General features: G+C 37.7%; 4 protein-coding genes across 14 annotated transcripts in view; 3 read left to right on the forward strand and 1 right to left on the reverse strand.

Annotated features, from left to right (window-relative positions):
• Positions 1 to 1443: 1443 nt before the first annotated feature.
• Positions 1444 to 7624, reverse strand: LOC6632738 (arrestin domain-containing protein 17). Of its 3 annotated transcripts, XM_070206986.1 has the most exons (6): positions 7087 to 7623; positions 6607 to 6678; positions 4937 to 5289; positions 4089 to 4881; positions 3522 to 3704; positions 1444 to 2434 (listed from the first exon to the last, which is right to left on the reverse strand). In XM_070206986.1, exons 3-6 carry the CDS (start codon positions 5210 to 5212, stop codon positions 2304 to 2306), a joined length of 1383 nt encoding a protein of 460 aa, XP_070063087.1. In that variant the 5' UTR covers positions 5213 to 5289; positions 6607 to 6678; positions 7087 to 7623; the 3' UTR covers positions 1444 to 2303. The 3 variants fall into 3 exon arrangements, with proteins under 3 accessions (XP_070063087.1, XP_032289504.1, XP_002056453.2); XM_032433613.2 differs by having other exon boundaries at positions 1445 to 2434; positions 3591 to 3704; positions 6607 to 7624; XM_002056417.4 differs by having other exon boundaries at positions 1445 to 2434; positions 6607 to 7624.
• Positions 7625 to 7721: 97 nt separating this feature from the next.
• Positions 7722 to 8889, forward strand: sgll (sugarlethal). The gene is made up of 3 exons (XM_002056418.4): positions 7722 to 7899; positions 7962 to 8021; positions 8081 to 8889. Coding segments are annotated over exons 1-3 (741 nt in total). The 5' UTR covers positions 7722 to 7898; the 3' UTR covers positions 8761 to 8889.
• Positions 8890 to 9217: 328 nt separating this feature from the next.
• LOC6632740 (pyridoxine/pyridoxamine 5'-phosphate oxidase) lies at positions 9218 to 10171 on the forward strand. The gene is made up of 2 exons (XM_002056419.4): positions 9218 to 9996; positions 10055 to 10171. The coding sequence occupies exons 1-2, from the start codon at positions 9277 to 9279 to the stop codon at positions 10136 to 10138; spliced, it is 804 nt and encodes a 267-aa protein (XP_002056455.2). The 5' UTR covers positions 9218 to 9276; the 3' UTR covers positions 10139 to 10171.
• Positions 10172 to 11159: 988 nt separating this feature from the next.
• Positions 11160 to 21769, forward strand: part of LOC6632741 (diacylglycerol kinase eta) — a 53063-nt gene continuing 42453 nt past the window's right edge. For 7 of the 9 annotated variants that reach the window (XM_015170665.3, XM_070207060.1, XM_015170662.3 and 4 more), the window contains exons 1-2: positions 11161 to 12336; positions 17269 to 17382. In XM_015170665.3, coding sequence (XP_015026151.1) covers positions 12097 to 12336; positions 17269 to 17382 — 354 coding nt within the window. In that variant the 5' untranslated portion in view covers positions 11161 to 12096. Of the gene's footprint in view, positions 12337 to 17268; positions 17383 to 21769 lie in introns of all 9 variants that reach the window. The other 2 variants (XM_070207062.1, XM_070207061.1) reach the window with 1 other exon arrangement.

Here is a 21769-nt window from a genome sequence, read left to right on the forward strand (position 1 = left end):
CGGCTAAACAAACAGGTTCTAATAGTTTTGCGCCTGATTTTCACGAAAAACAAAAAGGAATTTCTTCGGCGACCACTTGCTACATAACTTGGAGTTACATCAAAAGATTGAAGAAAAAAGAAAGTCTGCAAAGTGATTGAGATTTTTAAAGTAAAAAGTTGTGTTAAACGGTGATAATCGATCTCGTAAGTAGGTGCCCTAGATAAGTTTTACAGACAAGGCGATACTCTGTACACTCCCTGACATTCAATTCTATTAAAAACAAAAATAAAAACAAATACTATTTAGGATTTTGTTATACTCTTTACAATGTACAATAAAATTAATTAAATGTAATTTATTTTTTTAATAGGTTTCTAATGTACTGAAAAAAAAACATATATTGCCTTAGACTTATTAATACTCTGTACACGCCGTAAATATGATATTTTATTAAAAACAATCTGTTGCCATTTAAAATAAACCAAATGTTATTTAAGACCTAGAAATACGTTCTACGTTGTTCTAAAAAGTGTAACAAATATTCTTTAAAGACTTAACTATACTCTACGTGCCCTAAAGATGCATTTTAATTAAATCAATATATTTCTTGACATATTTTCTTTTAATACTCTTTTCGTATTATATTTTCAAATATTGTATTTATTATCAGTTTCTGGTGCGCTTTAATATAATAACAAATGTTCTTTTAACACTTAGCAAATCTTTTTACATGGCCTTAAGATAAAAAGTAATTAAAGAATATATATTTTAAAAAATGTCTGAGTCAAGCGCTAAACCTTAAAGTTTATTGAATGCTGTATATTTTTAATTAGTTTCTCAAATGTTTCAACAAGTATAAAAAATATTCTTTTAATTAAAAAAAATATTCCTTTAAGTAAAAACAAAAACAAAAGCCAAGTTTGTAAGTTCTAGAGCTCGTCTAGACTCCTACATATGGCTATGTTAATGGTTCAACAGCTGCTAAAACTAATTAAAAATACACCCTGCACCCAAAGTAATAAACGTTGTTTTTAATCCATAGCGACTATAGATCCTTAGATAATTGGATTCAGTTGATAAGAATGCATCGTCATACGTATTGCAGCGTTAAAATATATCTATTTGATATGATCTAAGTTGACTGCTATGTCATACACTTACAACGTCTTATATTACCCCATCTACAAATATATTTCAAAGGGTAAACAGCATCGCGTAAGTTGTAAAGTTTATTAAAGTAAAGCAACGAGCTTGTTATCATACTTATATTGAACTCCAACGTATGCAAAAAAATCGTTAACAATAATTATTTGTTTGTACTTATTTTTAACAAATACTTTACCTACCAAGCAACCTAAGCAAATCCAGTCTCAAACAGTTCATTGAGCTCCCATAAATTGAGTTTCGTTTTTGTTACCAAATAATAATAAAAAGACGATAAAAATTTAAACACACTTTAATTCGGATATACACATAATAATATATATAAATATATTTATATAGTATATTGTTCCATTTTTGGTTTAATTTGAATTAATTGAAGACAGAGTATTTCTTAAGAGTACTACTGGCTAGACTGGTTACAAATTATAGGAAGTACACAGAGTTCATAAACATTATAGAAATAGTTGTAAAATTAACTAAATTGAGATATATAAGACAAATTTACGAACAATTTAAGTATATTTAATTAGTTAGGATTGGACATAAATCAATACAAATTGAAATATAATTTTTTATTCAGTAAATTGAAGTGTTGTGTAAAATTTTTCTTAGTCATTATAAACATTGAAAATGTTAAGTTGTTGCTGTTTTTCTTGGTAAAATTGTGCAAATTGTTATATACTTTGCTTAAGCCTAAAAGTTTGTCTAAGTAGGGTTTAACTACGGTGATTATTTTTTTATCGTATGATGCCATACAATTATTAATTATTTTTCTTTCCTAAAGTTTCAGCCATAATATAGAAAATAAATTTAAATTAATTTTGAATATGATTCAAGATGATTCCCTTAAAGCTAAAGTTAGGAAGGAAGTTACTCAAAAAATGTACAAATCATTTTGAAATAAACAAATATTAAAATAATAAACAATAGTTTTAAATAGATTTTACATATGTAAGTTAAATAGATTACGATTAATTTATGCGCGCAATACATGAGTAATGCTGTTATTTTGCAAAAATATCTTTTGTATTATGCTGTTAAACGAATTTCATCAGATCAGACTTAAAAACTATATTCGCGCCATGAATTTTGAATGTGCTTCCGAGATTATTTTTGATTTTCGATTAAATATGTTTGTTGTTGTTGGTGTTCTTCAATTATTTCTTCTCATAGTTCATTGGCTCAGCAGTTCCTTGGGTATTTGCTCCATTTGCATCCGTTGCCAAGACCCCTTCCTGCTGCACTCCACAGCGAAATTGTGTATTCGAGGTTTCACTGTAGAGTGTCTCTGTTCGTTGTTCAAATCAGGCAAAATGTTGCATGTATTTTTGGGAATGGGGAGCGGTAACAAGAGAATAAATGTACAATTTAAGTATATTTGTGAGACGCTTTGGTTTGGCTTACAACTAGAAGTAATTTGTTTCCAGAAAAATGCAAACTAATTAATTCAAGTGAATAAAGCTATGACAAACTCTTATTGAATACAAAATAATTTTGTCAACTTAATTGCTAAGCACAAATTACATCAATTTTAATATATGATATATAATTAATTTTTTAAATGTATATGTTTAATTTAAATTTTTCGAAATTTTAATGAATAAAAGAAACAAGGGAGCATACATATTAAGTGTGAATATGTGATTTGCTTTCTTTCGACGTGCAATTTATTATTAAATTTTAAGGAATAAAAAGTTATTCAATATGCACTGCAAAGCATTGAGATTTGGTTCATATGAAGGTCGGAACGCACAAAAAACACAACTAGAATTTGGTAAGGATGGAAGCAGATAAAACAGATAAGGAATATATATATATATGATATATAAGCAGATGTATAAGATTTATATACACAGCATAGAGTTTGAAGCCAGACTTTAAAAATCTGTAAAATTTTAGCTAATTTAAATATTAATTTCTATATTTTTGTATACTAAAATTTACTGATTTAAAAGACTCTGGTTCTTTAACTACGTATATTGTGTGTATAAAAACTTTATAAAAATCTTAAAATTAGTTGTTGTTTTTAAAGCGGACATCTCGAGTTATATTTAGTTTCAGGCACTTGCAGTTTAAATTTAATTAAAAAACTTTATAGCGATCGGACAGTGATAAGGCATCTTTTTCTTTTATTGAATCTACCCAAAATCAAAGCCCAACACTTTGCAGTTCTTAAGCTTACAGAAATATTTGATCTAACTACTTTTAAATGGAAGGGAATAAAAGAAATTAATTTGAATAAAATGCCACTCAGCCATTCAATTTGTTTAGTTTTGCTTTGCTTTTGAGTTATTCTTTTTTTGTTTTTTTTTTTTTGCAACAGTTCTTTGTAACAATTTGGGTTTATGTGTCGGATTCAGTGGAATCATCACTACCGGGCGGTATGGTCGGTGTCTCATAATCGTAATAGACCGGGTAACGCGGTTTAAAGGGCTCACGCTCACTTGTTACATCGCCCTGAGCGGACATAATGCTGCTCATGCTAACATTAGTCAGGAATTCAATATCGTCGCTAAATTTTTCGCTCAGCGCCATGGCATCTTCATACGAGGGCGGCACTGCAATTAATGATAGAGATCAATATTAGACAAATCTGGAATATAAACTGAATAATAGGAAATATTACTTATGTTTAATTTGTGCAAAGGTTTTTCTAAAGTATTGCAACAAAGTTTTTATGATAAAGTTCTACAGTCTAGAGTCTATGCAATACTTTTCTTGGATAAAAACGTCGCGAACTACATTTTTTTTTTATAAAATATTTATCGATTACAGATTTATTTACCATAAAGCTTCCTCAGGATTAAAATGTTTTTCTATGCTTAACACATTTTGTTTCTCAAGGTAGACTAAAGCTTTATTTTACTACTGCAAAAAGGAGGGTGCATGTTTTCTAAGGACCAATTGGGTCTTATATAGCTATTCCAGTTTTTTTGTCTTACTCATGGGTATATAATCTGGGGGACTATCGCTATCGCTGGTTACTAATATTGCTGGCATTGCGGCCATGGGCCTCAGGGCGGCAGTCGTTGGCGTTGATGAGGGACTTGTTTGGGCCGGCAGTGTTGCACCCGAGCGTAGCATGGCCTGTGTTGCCTGATTGTTGCTGTTGTTGTTGTTGTTGTTGTTGTTGCTGCTGCTGCTGTTGTTGCTGCTGCTGTTTGGTTGGCTTCGCTGCTGTGGCCGTTGCCTTTGGTTCTGCTGCGTTGACATTTGAAAATTTTGGCTAACCACTTGATGCTGCTGCTGCCGTCGATTGAAACGTAACAGGGCATCGGGTCCATCCATGATGGGTATACTGCCGATGGTCAGCGGTATTTTGAGTTTCAGCTTCCAATGGAATTCGGTTGGATTCACAATAATCTTAATTGAATAGTTAACGCTAATGGGGCAGGTCGGCTTCACCGATGTCGGCGGTATCGAGGGCAGATCCAAATAGCCCCTGTAGACTTTTCTCGACCAGCGCAACACGTTGCCGAACTGCTTCAAAGCTATCAGATGCTTATCATAGCGATATTCGTGCTGGGGATCGTGCGATTCATAGCTAACCTCCTGCTTCAGCTTAACTTCGCATTCGGTTATATCGATCGACGACTCGTTGTTGATGTACAGCACAAAATGTATCTTCTGGCCGGGTGCATAGCCGCAATAAGGTGTTGAAAATTTGACCGTCAGTGGCCCGGTTGGGCAGCAAAAGCTCCAGAAGCGCTTGCGATCGAGTATCTCCAGCGGCACCTTTTAAATATTCCATTTATAAAACTCAGAAACCTTTAGCTCGGGAGTGGCTTACCCTGTATATAGCATCTGCATTCAGATCCAACGGTTGTATCACGGTAAATGGCAGCTTAAACACTTTCGGGTAGCGACCCGATCGTTCGATCGTCGTTATGATCTCATAATGTATCTGGCCATATTTGCCATCAAAGGATGTGGGCAGATTGTCGGGCAGTATGACATGAAACGTGTACGAATATTCGCCGGCCAGCCAATCGATGCACGAGTTGCCCGCACACGAGCCAAGGACATACGATCTCGATGACAGATACGATCGATAGGCACGGCACATGGCGCGTTCGCTGTCCCGCGGATATCCCTTTTTTATCCAGCGTATCTTGGCATAACCGCTGACGGTGACATGAATGCCTGAAGTGAGAAAGAGTTAAGCAGGGGAAAAAATCAGATGTATATTGAATAAAACGACAAATTATATTGAAGCTGTATTAATGTAATGTACAGCAGCAAGTTTGGAGAAATAATAAATTGGAAAAAACATTTTAATAATCGAAAAACGTTTGTATTAATAAATATATAATAAACATATTAAAAAGTTACATAAAAATTTAAAGTAATAATATAATGAGTTACCATGAACGATATGTGCGTTATTTTGAAGAGTTGACGTTTATGTGGGCGTTGAATTTTGATAAAATATGTATTTAATTTATAGAGTATGTAATTCTGAAGGAATGGAAACTGCATAGTGAATGTTTGTAAGGGGAAAACGCATTTTGGGATATACAAAAATATAGCTTTATTTATTTTGTTTTATTTGCGTAGCTTTGTAAAAAATTGAGAGGGTAGAACAAGGTTTTGAATTGAATAAATGATTAAAAAAAAAAATAAACCCCAAATTCTCAAATGACCCTGAATTAATCAAGTTCGATTTTATTTTTTCTTACTCGTTCATGTATTAATAATAATAACAATAATACAAGAGTCAATCTAAATATTGGTGTACTCCCATAGCTCTTAGTAACTAATCAAGTTTATTTTCTGGTAAATGAAGTTCTCGTACATTTCCATTGCTCCTAAGTGGCCCTTTCAGCAAACTAATCAACTGAAATGTCAGACGACAAAACTTATTACCGCAAAATTAAAATGCACACGGACAACTTTATCGTCATCATCTACAACGACAATGACAACGGCAACAACAAAAAATGGATTGCACTTACCACGCCTTTAACGAGTTCATGGATAAATAAAAAATGGCGGCATGCCAAAACAGACGTTACACAAAATGACAACAACAACAACATGAGGGAAACTAAAGGGAGAATGGCAAACAACTGACTGTGCAGCGGGCAAATAACGGTAACGAGCTCAACGAGTCAACTCAGCGGGGACATGCGACAACAACAATGGCAACAGCAGCAACAACAACAACAACATCAACAACAACAATTAATTGCATAGCACATTCAAAATGGCGACAATTATATGTGAGGTTAGGTTTGATATTTGAGCGCTGAGAGATACAATTTAATAAGGACATTAGCGCGTGTCCTTCGACAATTCAAATGGGGTTTCAGTGCAAATGTACGACCCAAGCGGCACGTTACTCAGAAGCCGCGTGAGTCACGTGTGTGAGTGTGTGTGTGTGTGTGTGCGTGTGTGAAGTAAGGAGAGGAGTGGGTTAGGGTAGGTAAGTTTTGGGTAGGGTATTTGGTGTCTGCTTACCTTTAATGCGCTTGGTGGCATCGACGCTAAGATCAACAACGCCAGATAGCTCCTGTCCGGCATAGTAGACACCTTGTGGATTATTATCAAATGATATAAGGCACTCAATGGGCATATATTGCTATATAGTTTGCGTGTGTATTCGTGTGTGTCGCGTGTGTATGTGTGTTCTAGTGTTTCCGTGTGTGTCCGTGTGAGTGTGTGCTTGGCTTTGATTAAAAACAGGCCACAGGTATAAAATATCACGTTCGCTTTTGGTTATTTTTCAATTGAATTGAAATTTGTATATTTTTAGTCGCCTATCAAGCCATTTGCTTTGCTTCGTTTTTGTTTTTGCTGCTGCACTGCATTTTTTCACTGCTGCCCCGCCGCATACACACATGCAGCCGACGTCTGCAACGCTTTTTTCACTACTAAATAACGCTTTTACGAGCGACCTCCAAAGAATTAATTTTCGATGAGCTTTCGTATTTAACCTACTTTATTGTTGCACAAAATCGCAAAACGTTTTTACGCACAATCCAAACAACAAGCGTTACTAGAACTAACTCTTATTGAGTTAGGCTTTTCAATTTTTAGCGTTTTCGTATTCAACTTATTTGTGTATCATTAATTTCTACTTGTGTGTGTGTGTGTGTGTGTTCATTGGGTGCTTCAGTGTTTGTGTGTATGTCCCGCTTTAGCCTTTCTCTATATTTTCTCGCTTGCGTTTCGCACTCTATGCGCTTTACTTTCGCACACGTCCAGCAGCCGCTCGTGTTGAAATTGTTCTGTTCTCTGTTCGTATACGAAAGGCAGATAGGACTTAAGCCAACAGAGGAAGTCTCGGCAGCAGCACACAGAACAAAACACCAGCGCATAGACGTATGCGCTCTCTCACTCTCTCACACACTTGCACACACTCAACACATATACGCTCGCGCAAGAACGTAACTGCTTTGCTTTTATTCATGGTTTGGCGGTTTACTTATCACTCTTTGGCAGAGCTGTCAAATTATGTGAACAAATATATATTATTACTTTATCTAGCAGTTAAAACGTTAAACAAATTTTAATAATAATATAAATATATGGTGTACTTTTAGGCTTTGCGCAGCGTGGCAGTTGCCTCCACACACCGCTGAACAGAAGTTAGTTTTGGTATTTTTTAGCACGTTTCAAGCAACCAAATTCAACAGTGTGGCAGCACTGTTGTCTGGTGTAAACAGCTGTTTTATTCATATCGCATCGCAAGATTGCAGCGAACTAATCAACAAAGTACTAAGTTTAAGAATTTAATTTGACCTTCGACAAGTACGTTGCTGTTACTTTAAATAAAGCAACGCCTATTAATTATAGCCCAACCCAAAACATAGTGAGGCCACTCCTAATTGTGCGCAAGATGAGTCAATCCGCTTCCATTGAACAACTTTCGGGTGAGAACTGGATTGGCCGCAAACCCTTTGAAATGGATATATAATAATGTACATTTTAGCGCTGCGCATGAAATATAACGAACGCAAGGATGCCTTTCTGGAGCAGAACATAAAAGTAAAGGATCCGTTTTGCCTATTTCGCGACTGGCTGGATGCCGCCCTAAATACCAAGGAGATCATCGAGCCAAATGCCGCTGCCTTAGCCACGGTGGATGCCTCGGGCAAACCCTCCAATCGTTTTGTGCTCGTCAAGGAGGCCAGCGCCGAGGGCTTCACATTCTTCACCAACTACGGTAGTCGCAAAGCGGAGGATATTGCATGCAATGCAAATGTGGCCATTGCCATCTACTGGATGCCCCTGCGCCGCAGCGTGCGCATTGAGGGCATCGCCGAGAAGATATCACGCGAGGCATCCCTCAAGTACTTCCACGAGCGTCCGCGAGCGAGTCAAATTGGTGCCGCCGCCAGTCCGCAGAGTCAGCGCATACCCTCACGCAGTTACCTCGATGAGGTGGAGGCGGGCATTAAAGCAAAACTGGGAGCCGATGGCGAGGTGCCGCTACCCAACTGGGGCGGCTACCTGGTGCGACCCAGTGTCATAGAGTTCTGGCAGGGCCAAACGGATCGCCTACACGATCGCATACGCTTTCGACGTGGCCAAGGAGTAGCCGATGAGGTCGATGGGCAGCTGGTGCACAAAGGAGAGAACGGGTGGGTCTATGAGCGCTTGGCCCCCTAAGGGGAACAAGGCCTAAGAATAGTAGATGATGCGCATTTGTAATGTCTTCCAGAATAATTAGTAATGAGGAATATATAAAAAGATTTTGAAAACTAAACTATCGTAATTATAAAAGATTTAAAAACTGTACGGGTAAAAGTTACTAACGAAGGCATAGTTTATACAGAAAGTTGAAGCGTAAAAGGCAGTCGTCTGAAAACACAATTATTTTCTAAACAAACACAAGATAGATGAATTAATAATCAAAAAATTGGAACCGATTGCATTAAAATGAAAAATAATCAAAAGAAAAAATTTGATTAGATTAAATCCCACATAAATATCATCGCCAAAAAGGCGATCTAAAATAAAACTTGTAATTAAAGCAAGGTTCCTCAGCGAACTATTCAAGTAGCTCTCGTGTCAAGAGGGGATCAATTCATAGATATCGTCTCTACCTCTTCCTCAGCTTTCATAACTAAATATTTAAAATTCTCTTTACATATTCGGCATGTAAGTATCAAAATTTTTGTTCAAATGAAGCTGGGCCCAGCTTTAAAACAGAGGCTTCGGGGTGTCGCAGCTGCGCTGCATTTGCTGACACCCCGCAGCCGCAAACAAAGTCCGATGCGTAAAATAGCCGCCAGAGTTGCATCGGAAAGTTGCCCAGAATTGCAGAAGTGTGCCACAAGCATCGCCATCCGGGAGCCGTATGCCATTCTGCAACACTGGCTGACGGTGGCTCTGAATGAGGAGCCACGGTGCGAGCCTCGCATGGCCTGTTTGGCCACCGTGGATATGGCCGGGCAGCCTGTCACGCGAATGACCAACGTCGAGCAGATAAATGCCGCTGGGCTAACATTCTATACGACGCTGGGCAGTCGCCTGACGGGCGAGATCACCCACAATCCTCATGTGTCGCTGCAGTTCTTTTGGCCGCACATGAGACGCAGTGTACACATTGCCGGACATGTCAGTCCCGTGTGCGCTCTGCAGGCACAGCTGCAGTTCGCCCGATATCCGCGTGAAGTACAGCTCAGCATGCACGGCATACCAAGCAGAAAAAGCGGCATCTACGGCAGGATCATGGAGTATTTCGCCAATCACTTCAGAAATGATCGGTTGCAGGAAGTGCCGGTACCACGCGATTGGGGCGGTCTTCTACTGTGCCCGACTTTTTATGAGTTTTCTCAGGTGGACCCCGAGGCGCCGGGCAGGCGGTGCATGCGTTTTCGACGCTGCCTCACGCTGCCACGGGTAGGTTGAGATCGTGGTACAGTACTCTCCAAAGGCTTATTTACCTTAATTGCCTTAGGGTATGAGAAATGAAACATGCAATGCGGATCGTTATGATTGGGTCTTTGACAGCTGCACCGACCATGATAGCTGCATAATTTAAGCCAAGATATAAATGCCTTTGTGTAATACAAAATATTTCTTTTCTTTCTTTTTGGGCATTTCTGCTTTTGACATTCAAAAGCAGAACCACAAAAAATGAAAAACAAATATGGTCTCATTTAAAAATTTAATAAAAATTCTCAAGCAACGCGCTCTGACACACACGCAAACGCACTTAGGTAGCCTTAGCTGCAGAGGCCTTAAGGAACTGCAGCCAAGCGTAAAGAATAATGCCCGACGGGATGTGCAAGTCTCAAAACAACAACAATACCAATGTCAACAAGAAGCATAGGCAACTCGACAGCAAAGTAAATAACGAAAGCCCAGGCAAATCGCAACACCGGAAAAGTGAAAAATAAAACGAATAAAAAGCTTACCCTAAAACTGTCTGCCTAGCGGCTTGTGACTTGTTGTGCACCCGCACCACCATAGCCCTACTCTCTCTCTCTCTCTCTCTCTCTCTCTCTCTGTCTCTCTCTCTCGCATGTGCGCTTTATTGTTTACTTTTTTGTTATCTATGCTATACATACAATCCCGCTTGCGTGTTTTTGTTTTGCTCGCTTCATTTGCATGGTTGTGAGCTTCGCATTTAGCGGCCGCTTTTAAAGCTTCTAGCTGCCATGTGTGTGTGTGTGTGTGTTTGTGTGTAAGAGAGCTGTTGGATAAGAGAGAATAAAACTGCGGCTGGGCCTGTTTTCCTGCGAGAAAATTGCGGCAAAGGCAGAGAGCAAAAAAACTTGTTGGTCGAAGGCTATTGTGCTCTCGGGATACAGAGTTGCCGTATCTTCTAAAAGTGTCGAAAGTATGTTCTGAAGAAAAATGTGTACGCCATTTAATGTTGCATATTTTGCATTAATAATCTTTACATAAGCTACAAACCTATAAGAACACAGTTTTAAAGTACAATGCAGCTTGCAGTTCATCTAAGATGTAATATTTTTGATTGTTATCATTTTATTATTGCCATATTCATTGCCGCCTGACAACCCTCTCAGGATAACGGCAACGGCTGCCCATGCTAGCAGGCTAAGGTCCATGCCGTGCTCGCTAGGCTGCCAGCAGTGAGGGTTGCCGAGTCGTTCAGTACGCCGCGCGGCTCAGGCTCAGCACCAAACTCGCAGCTCGCAGTCAGGCCACCCAGCGGAATAAAATAGGCTTTAAAACGAAGCAAAAATTCAACAATAATTTCCAGCGCTTTTTGTATTTTCTATTAAGAAACAGAAAATCTGAAAACTTATCAATTAAAATCTATGTGTAAACTGTGAACTGTTTTTTGTGTACAAACGATTTTGCGTGTGTGTGTTTTTTCTAAATGTACCTATATGAGTGTGCGTTAGATTAATGGTATTTTTCAATCAAAACAAAAATAGTTAGTGTTGCATAATTAAATATATACAATTCATATATAAACTTTAATCAAATATACGTATATACAAGTTGGTGTGCCAGTATTTTTGCTAAATGTATTGTTAGTGCGATAAGCGTGTTTATTTATGCACACCTTAGACTAATTAATAAAAATTATAATTGAAATTAACGTATTTTAAATGCAGCGCAGCATGCTGTCAAAAATAACAGAAGGCGTGTCAGTTACTATCAGAAAGTATATGCGTGTGTCTGTGTGTTGAGAGAGAGTTGCTTTGCAGGACTGTGTATGTGTGTGTGCGTGTTTTGGATTTTTACATAAGCATCGCAGCATGAAAAGCAGCAGCGCTGACAACGCCAGCTCAAACGGCCACCTGCGGCTACATGTCGGCTACGCAACAAAGGGTTCCTTTATATAACTCTTAAGCGCGCTGCTGTTCATGCAACGTGACAGCTAAAAGCGTACAGCGTAAAGCGTAGAGCGTGAAACGTGCAACGTAAAACTTGCTTTGCTGCATTCGAAGGAATTTGCACAAAGCAGCGTCAACAGCAACAACAGCAGCTAGTTAAAAAGTTTAGCTATAAACCTGAACAATGGCTAACTTAAAACCAAATACACTGCACGTAGACAGCCTAAGCCCGCGACAGCGCAGCCTGAGCAGCGGGCTGAGCAGCGCCTGCAGCTCCGGCAGCATATCCCCGGTGCCCATCATACCGATCATATCGATTAGCCGGGATGGGGATGACTCCGAGACAGAGTCGGAAATTGATACGGAACCGGCTCGCATATTTCATCGACGCATGTCCACCAATATAAAGCGCAACAACAATCTGGTGAGCATCCAATTAAACTGTTCCTCTTGTTTTTTATTATCCTGCAGTGGCCTTTTTGTCGCGCTGCAGTCGTGGGGAGCACATCACCAGCCAAGTTTCTGGAGCGGAAGTTACATGCCGCGCCGTGCAGACGCACTCCAACGTACATACATATGTATGTATGCGGTCTAGGATGGCGGGGAGGGACTCTGTTTTAGAGTGTTTCTGTTTATGTTTGTTCCTGTTAAAAGGTCAGCTCACAATTGTTGCGTTCAAGTGGTTAGTAAATATTTTAAATGTTCGCATAAGCAAACGTGACACAACTCTTAGGGGGCACATAGCAAAGGACTTCTCTAGTATTGCAATTCCAGCGTAGAACTTAGGTCAAGGTTCACAAATTCCACAAATTTGCAATGAAATGACTTTGTCTTGACAGACAGACATCAACTTTGGTGAAAATTGTGCTAAGATTACGCCAAACTAATGTAGGATTAAAACATTAATCATATAAGTATTAAAGTTGACTTAACGAAATAAGATAATTAAATATTATTACTACGGCACCAAAACATAATTTGTTAGAAGTCACCAAAACGCCAATCAGAAATGCAATTAGGTAGTATGTAAATTAATAAAGGAATGCATTAAGTTTTATTTTTCGTAATCCCATATTAATTATATTTTGACGGGCGCAAGCATAGAAAAAAGCAGCGCGAAAAACCGGACTTTCAAATCTGTTCTTTATACATTTTAATTAAAAGTTACCATAGTTGCAAAGTCAAAAACCGTAAATAAGTGTCAGAAAAGCCGCGCCAAATGCGAGAGCCTATAAATGCAACAGGGTCAGCTTTTCAAACCAAATGAGCGCTTTAATTAAGCTTTTCCTGCTACCCACAGTTCTTTATTTATTTGTATAGAGTAAATTTGTGTATATATTTATTTTATTATTTTTTTATTCATTGCCCTTCGTTATGGGGTATCAGGTGGACAACGCGTTGTATGAGTAATATGACCATTTTATGATAATCATACGCATCGTTGCACATCGCGTTGCGTCTAAGGGTTGTTTTTTTTTATTCCCCCAGTTAGAATAGAATATATTTATAGCTGCACCTCAACTGAAACGACGGGCATTGTCATAGTTAATATTTGAAATATAATACGTAGATGTGCATGCTAAAAACTTTTACCATAAATTCCCACTGGCAACCCTTTCCAATTACTCATTCATTTTCTTGTTTTCATTTTTTTTTTTAAGTTTTTTCCCGCAATTTGTTTTGAAATTGAGCACATTTGTCACTTGGTTTTGTTACCTGGCAGGTTACATTCGTAATCTATTTGTTTTTATTTTGTTTTTATTTATTTGTTGTTGTTGTTGTTTTGAACACATAAAATACATTAGTCTGATTGTGACAAGCTGCAGCTCCAGTCAAGTGCTCCACGTAAACCATGCCCTATGCTAAACCAGCGCCATTTGAGCGCTCCTGCGGGACGAGGCAGGCGCTATTGTGAGGGTTTTACATATGTCAAACCACAAAACAATAAGTTACGCTAAACAAAAGCTTCTAAATGCGAGTTGGTCGCGCGTGCCGGCAACAACTTCACAACAACTGCAAAAATACAAAGAAAAACTCATGGCACGACAAAAGTATATGTATACATGCGTTTATATGTAGAATCATTCATAGCAAGAATAGCAAGGTCACAACAATTAAATTTAATTGCGGTTGTGGAGTCGCAGGTGTGGGAAACTAATTGAACAATGCTGTTCATTAATTCCTCTTACGCACATTCATAACTAATATTATTTTGTAAATAATTTTGAGCTGAGAGCTGTCTTAAATTAGATCTAATGGGCTTACTATCCATGCATATTAGACTAAACTGAATATTTGCATGGACCTAGTTTAAAATCTGCTTTAAAGCAGTTTGAAACCTATTTATATTTAACCTGATTTAAACATGCAAGCTGGGATCTTAAAAAAAAAGTTGTCGTCAGCTTCAATTTTTAACTTTAATACGCTAAACATTTTAAAATTCCTTTTTATATAAAAATATTTACCTCATGTTAATCAGCATCTCTAAGGCCAGCTTTAATAATAGAAAATATGCACCTAAAAGATGAAACTGATACTTAATAAATTATCCACACAAAAAAAAACATAAAGACCTGTGCAGAATTTCAACACAACTTTGGCTGGCTTTGTACTTTTGTCTGTGTCTGTTACCCCTGTCTTAGTCTGTGATTCACGGCCAACCATTTAAAAGACAACAAAAAACAACGGCAGCTCCCTTTAACTTTGCAAAGATTGAAAATTCTTTGTTTTTGTTGTGGCACAATGTCTGCCACTTGTAGACTTGCCGCAGTATCCTCAAGATACACGCCAGCCACGCAGATACAGTTACCAGATATGTCTATGTGTGCATAAGAGTGTGTGTGTGTGTGTGTGTGTGTGTGTGTGTGTGTGTGTGTGTGTATTGTGTGTTGTTGCATAGGAAACTTTGGCGCCATCTTAAATATTTACGACTATTTACACAGTCAATTGACTGCGCCACAGCACACGTGACTGCAAAAGCTAATTTAATATATAATTTCCAGTCTGATATAATTTAATGTTACGCTTTGTTTTGCCTCTTCGTAAATAAAACAAAAGTCCACTACGTTTAGCGCGAAATTGTTAGTGAAAACATGCGATTGCAATAAATAACGAGGCAAAACGTACGTTGAAATAATCAAAGCGAGCCGGAAAATAGAGCCGAAAAGTGTGAGAGGCAACGTTTACGTTATGTTTACATTGTGCGTATTAGTCTGTCTGTCTGTGTGCGTGTGTGTGTGTATGTGTGTGTATGCGCGCGTGTGTGGGCGTCACGCTGCCCCCAAATAAAGTGAGAGTAGCAAGAAAAACAAACAACAACAGTTCATTGTCTCTGGATATCTGTGTATCGATGGCCTGGACCGGCTTTTATTTACTTGGCCGCTGCCGCATTAACTTAAAATCAATAACCGGCTAACGAAATTTTCAAATACGTATATCATCGTAAGGCTCGTTGCGCCTGCTGAAATTCTTGTTGTTACTTTTATTTTATTTTTATTATTTCTGCCTGGCAACTTGACGTATACGTGATATGCTGCCTGATTTGGCCCGTGATAGCCATCGTGAGTGTGTGTGTGTGTGGCCAATGAAAATAATGATTGATTGATGTGAGCTGATCTGAAAGGGAAGCGGGAAAACTTTGATTTTTAGTTAAACTTGCGAGCATTGGCCAGCAAATACCATGAGTGTGGGCCGAGCTTGAGTGGGCGTTAGCTTACATTGATGTCAACTTTTAAATTTTGCTCGCTGAAGGCCGCATAACTTTCGAGTTCGTTCAACCCGGCTATGACTCGAGCAAACAAATAATTGGAATGCATATGTTTATTATGAATCACATCCATATATCAATGAAATTGAATCTGAGCCCTAGAAAAGTAGCAAAAATAAATAAATTGAAATCTAGGGGCAATAAACTTAAAAGACATTAAAATAATAGGCAACATTTTCTAGTAGAAATTCCAAAGCAAGGAGGAATTAGAATTCAGTATACTTAGTTAAAAGGAAACCATGAAAAGTATCGAGCTGCAATAAAGTGCAGTAAAAGTAAAAGCTAATCAGCTTACGCACAAAAAACTATGCTACAAAATTTAAACTTTAGTTTGGCTTGAGTCACATGGGTAACTCGACAGCGCAATATAGATAGAACTACCAAATTGGCTTGGTATGCCCAGGAAATGGAATTTGCACAAAAGTCAAAGTAAAGCTCTTCAATTGCTTAAAAATGAATAATTTGAAGTTATATAGATAAAAATGGTTTAGATGCTGTGATCCTTAAACAAGCAATGTTTGATTTTACATATGTTAATTACATTATTTAGAACCGACTTAATAAAAAAAAATTTCATCGAACATATGAACATGATAAATATATATGTATGATAAATATATTTATATATTGATTGACCTCGAGCCGGCTAATCAATATATAATATACGCATATATAAATATATAACCAAATATTTTTGGCAGTAAATAATCGAATACCCAAAATAAGTTGGCGCTAAAAACAGATTGCTCATGGTCAAAACACTTGTTAAAACCATAAAGTTAAGCAACCGAACAACTTGAGGTCCAAGGCCACGTATGAAATCAAATGCAGCTAAGCAAACATTTCCGTTTCCTTTTCGAAGTACAAACAAGGAGAGCAACAACAAAATGAAATAAAATGAAAGTAACAGAGAAAAAAAAGTGCTTCATTTTCATTTTGTTGTCGGCCTTGCAATTGCCAGAGTTTCCGCTTAGCCCGTACCAATTGCATTTGTCCTTCTAAGCCAGCATCAATTGAAATTTAACTGCATTTTGATTGTGCGTCGTTATTGCGCTTCAAAGTGCCCATCAAAATTCAAATCAATTGATTCATTTGTCAATAGGATTGAACGCGTTTATTCTGCAAGCGGTTCGCTTAACGCTTATTCACACTTTCATATACAGCAAGCAAACACAACTTGCAAGCGCAGCGAAATCAAATAAAAGCCCGGTCAACGAGGTGACTGTGCCCCTGATTGTGTGTCTGTATGGTATGTGCCTGTGTTTGTGTGTGATTGTCCTTTGTTTGCACAATTGATTGCTGGCCGCATAGACGCCACACCCAGCTGCTTTTGTTATCCTGCAGCCAATTAATATTGACACTTGGCTGAGAATTGCAAGCGATGTCCTAAGTCTACGTGTCCGCGTGTCTGCGTTTCCGTGTGTCAGCATATCCTGTGACTGGTTACTTGTCACTGCGCTCATTATTCTTGGCCAATGACTTTTAGCTGCATTCTAATTGCTGAGCAAATTTCATAGACTGCTTGTGTTGTCTGCTACAACTTCTTGGCACTCATTTTATATTCGATGTGTTTTTCTTTCTGATTTCTAGGCGGCTATTATTAAGGAGGGCTATTTGCTGAAGCATGCTTGGTCCTTTCAACGCTGGCGACGTCGCTACTTTCGCTTAAAGCGCAATCATTTATACTATGCCAAGGATTCTAAGGTAAGTAAATCATTTGTTATTTTTATGAGTAGGTGGGCTTGAAGCTGAGCAATATAAATATGAGCAATATATGAAATGAACTTAAAGAATAAAATTAGAAAACTGTAAGAGTTTCGATTCATAACCGATTTGAGTCCTTAATAAAGACCATCAATTGAACATGTTTTCAACCATTCAACTGTTTTTTATTCGCCTTTTACCGTTTTTTTATGTTGGCATTTAAAACAGCTTAGCAACAGGGATAAATTCACTTTTCCCTAATTGTCTGAGAGTTTTTTTTACAGAAATATTCGTCCAGAAATATATATATGTATATATGAATATTAATAAAAATATATAAACAGACAGTTTAATTATTGATTACTTAAAAATTATTCATTCCATCCATGTAGCTTAAAAACTAAACAAAAGGGGCCTTATACGCATCAGACCCTATCAAACTTTTTCATCATATACTTATATATAAATCTATATTCTTGTTTAATGACAACGAAAACATTGCCCCCGCTTTGAACCTATTAAAAACATGTTTTGCCACAGTTGGACAAGTATTTGACACATGTTTCATATATACAGAATTAAACAAACTTTACAAAAAATTTATTATATGTTATCATAATTTGTCAGAGTAAAAGTAATACTTTAGCAATTACTATGCACATTGAGTTGTTGTTTTGTGCCTTGTATAATATATTTATTTATGTATTTAATATGTCACATCGAGGGAATACTTAAATAATTATTATGCACTTTGAGTAACCTTTAACTCTGTCCAGAACATGTTGTGTTGCCTTTTAGTCGGCTAATTCATTTTTATTAGATTCTCGCTAGTTGCTTGCCCTATTTTTTGTTCAACTTAAATTGCAACTGCAGAGTTTGTTGTGTTGGCAACAAAGTAGGTTAAAACACAATTTAGCGAGCAGCACGTTGCATTCTGCCGTTGAGTCCTTCGAAATGAATTGAAAACAGTGCATACCCTTTGCTAACCATAAAGGAAAATAATCAAATTGGAGCTTTTCAGTTGCATTACTGCCGCCTAATTGCCAATCGAACAGCTGCGCTGCCATGCGGCGTATTCGTAACGCAGCAGCATCCGGCACAGGATGGGGCGCATTGAATTCGTTATTTGTGGCCCATGCGATTTCCCGGCAATTAGGTTGGCGCTGCACACGAAGAAAAGCCATTGATAAAAGATGCCAAGTGCGCAGCTGCCATTGATTGATTCTAGAAACGCTGCCAAAGCTGACCTTTTGGCATTTACTAGCATTATTTCACCTTTGAATTGCCATCGTCTACAATTACAAAATGAAATTACCGCGACTTGAAAGCAAACAATGACAAACGGCAATAACGCTGCAGGGCAGCAAGTCACGGATCGGTTGAGTCTCAAATTGAAATAGGGTAGTTGTGCGGCGACAGGGTGGGCGACTCTGTCAGGTGAGAGATGTTCTGGCTGACGCCCAAATTGGTTTATGGCGTGCAGCGCGCCAAACGTGCACTCTGTGCACAAATAAGAAATGTTTCACAATCCCATAATTTAATCAACCTGCTTCAAATCGATTTTCGGTAAATTTATGTTAAAAATGCCGATATGCATCACAGACACAAAGCCAAATTATGTATCTTGTCTTTACCTTGGCCCAAACGATAAGATTAGAGGACTCCAGAGCTCGAACGCGTCCTAAACTTCAATGTGCCGAATTAACGCGCTATTGTTAATTTTCCTGCCCAGATCATTAATCAACATAACGAAGCTAATTAGCAGACAAATCCTCGGTTGTTACTGAAACCCAGTTACCAGTTGCCTGTTGCCAGTTGCCAGTTACCATTTACTAGTTAAACAAAGTTGATTACATTCAGCCGCTCAAGTGTGTTGCCCAAATAGGGTCATCAATGCAATGTTCAAGGACTATTGTCCTGAACTGGCTGACAGCAGGGCAAACTGTCTGTAACTACTTCAGAGTGAGCCGACGTTAGGGCTACTGACTACAGCGCATGATGAACTAATTGTTCAAGGACAGCATCAATTGATCAAAATGAAACAGTACAGCAAGCAACATGATTTAACTTCATTTAGGTAGAGTTAAGAATTTTAATCCTTGGCAGTAATATCCAGCTATTTGACAGATTTTAATCAAATGCATATTTCAAGTAGTTTATTTGTATTTAAAAGATTTTCTTCTATAATAGATATGATCCTAAATCAGTATTTAATAATAATCCATATTATTGGATTTATAATAAGTAGCTTATTATAATATATACATATATATATATATATATATATATATATATATATATATATATATATATATATATATATATATATGTATATATATATATTTAAAAATTTTGTCAACAAGTCTTAACATATTAATTAACATTTTATGAAAGTTTTTGTTATTATCTACCAAAACATATATTTTAAATTGAGTACCTATAGTACATTTGTATGTGGTTTCAAAATGTACCTCCCATATTTAGGTTCCTAGGATGTTAAAAATGAAAGACCTTAAGCTGCTTTCCATCTGTGTTCTCTACGTTTATTAAAATCATATGTAAAGTTCATACGTATTTATTATCCAATGGAGCTGCCAGCTTCAGCAGTATGCGCACACATATTTCAAACTAAATCAAGCGATAAAATAATGAAAGCAAATTTATCAAAACTTTCACAAAGAATTTTAAAACTGAACAACTACTCAACTCGTCAACTACTACATCAAAGTATTTCAATCAGTCATCATATTGCGCAAAGCTTTTGATTGATATACGTTTTACCTTTCTATACAAATTACCTGTGCTTTGGGGCATATTTCAATTTTAATTTGATTGCACTGAGCAACAGCAGCACAACTTTTCATGGGGATTCATTGCGTGAGCTATTCTTCGAATTGCATTGAAAATAGAGGTATTGATGTCAAAAAGGGATTGTGCGTCATGCAATTGCGTATACCGTTTGATTATGTAATGAAAATACAATGCAAAATATTGCATATACTTCATCTGAACTCTGCAGCGCTGACGTTGGCCATGTCAAATGCGTGTTGACACTCTTGACGCGCACTTGCCAGTTATGTGACTCAACTATTATGCAGTTCTTTAGCTGTGGACGTTGACTAAAAAGTAAAATCGTTCTGAGTGCAACTGACAAATGGAAATGAAACCTATTAATGGAACTGCGGGGCTTACGCTTGACAGCTGAGTATGGTCGTTTGCCTAATTATAGGTTGTGCTTTCACAACACAAATGTTATTTTGGACCATATCTTAATACTAGCTCATTTGTTCACCTTAATTTATCGTCAATTATTGTTTTTCTTTTCCACAACATTAGCTCCATATAAGTTTTGGCCAGTTTCCGTATAAAAGAGTTAATAGACTAACCAGAGCTCGTTTCAAATCAGCTTACCCAGAGATAATATAAGTAAATAAAGCCCAATAAATATAATTAACGGCGCAGTTAAATTATAGACAGCTTAAGTGACAACATTGAAATCCGATGAATTTAAATTACATTTCATCCGCAGCATCCTATTATTATATATTTCAATTAATTTAAGCTGTGAAAGCAGCTGGAATTCATAGCACTTGTCATTTGATTAACAAGCAGGAGCAACACCAAATTGCTTTCATGTTCGACAAATAAAAGTGTTCGACAAATATTGTGTAGCAAACAACAGTTGCCGGTTAAACGAAGGCGCCGAGGGTGATTTTAGACTCATAAAACGTTTGCACGAAATTTTCAATTATAATTACGCATACGCCATGTTGTGCCGTGTGCTCGGTAGTTTGTAGCTTTGCGCAAAGTGTGGCCAGAAGCGTGGCAAACTACACAAACATGGCCAAAAATTCGAGCGCACTTTTCGGTACTGGCTGAGCCTAAGCCTAAGTAGGACGACCCCAGAACAAAAGCATAAATTTTAAAAAAGAAAAAGGTTAGAAAGAACTCACAAATGATGACAATAATGAGCTATGGCTGATTCCACTGAAATGACGCCGATGTTGATGTTCATGTTGACGATGGCGTTTGGCATCGTAAAAGCGCAAATTTTTGTTTGCATTGTTTTCGTTCTTTTTCACGTTGTTTGGGTTTGGCCCAAAGCTACGGCTGCTGCTGCTGCTGCCTCTCCTGCTTCTGTTACTGTTACTGCTTCTTATTCGCCTTCTTGCTCCTCTTCTTCATAAGCTTCTTCGCACGCGACACGCGGCCGCGGCAACAACAACATTTCCATATTCACCACAGTTGTAAATTGTAGGGGGACCCACTCAAGCCGCATTGACATGTGCACGCTTCTGTGTGTATGTGTGCGGGTATATGTGCGTTTTTGTTTTGGCACGTAAAAGCTCTGTCTTTGCGAGAGCGCCAGGAATAAGAGCTTTTTCAA

The sequence above is a fragment of the Drosophila virilis genome, chromosome 2, assembly GCF_030788295.1.
Source record: "Drosophila virilis strain 15010-1051.87 chromosome 2, Dvir_AGI_RSII-ME, whole genome shotgun sequence".
Taxonomy (NCBI): Eukaryota; Metazoa; Arthropoda; class Insecta; order Diptera; family Drosophilidae; genus Drosophila; species Drosophila virilis.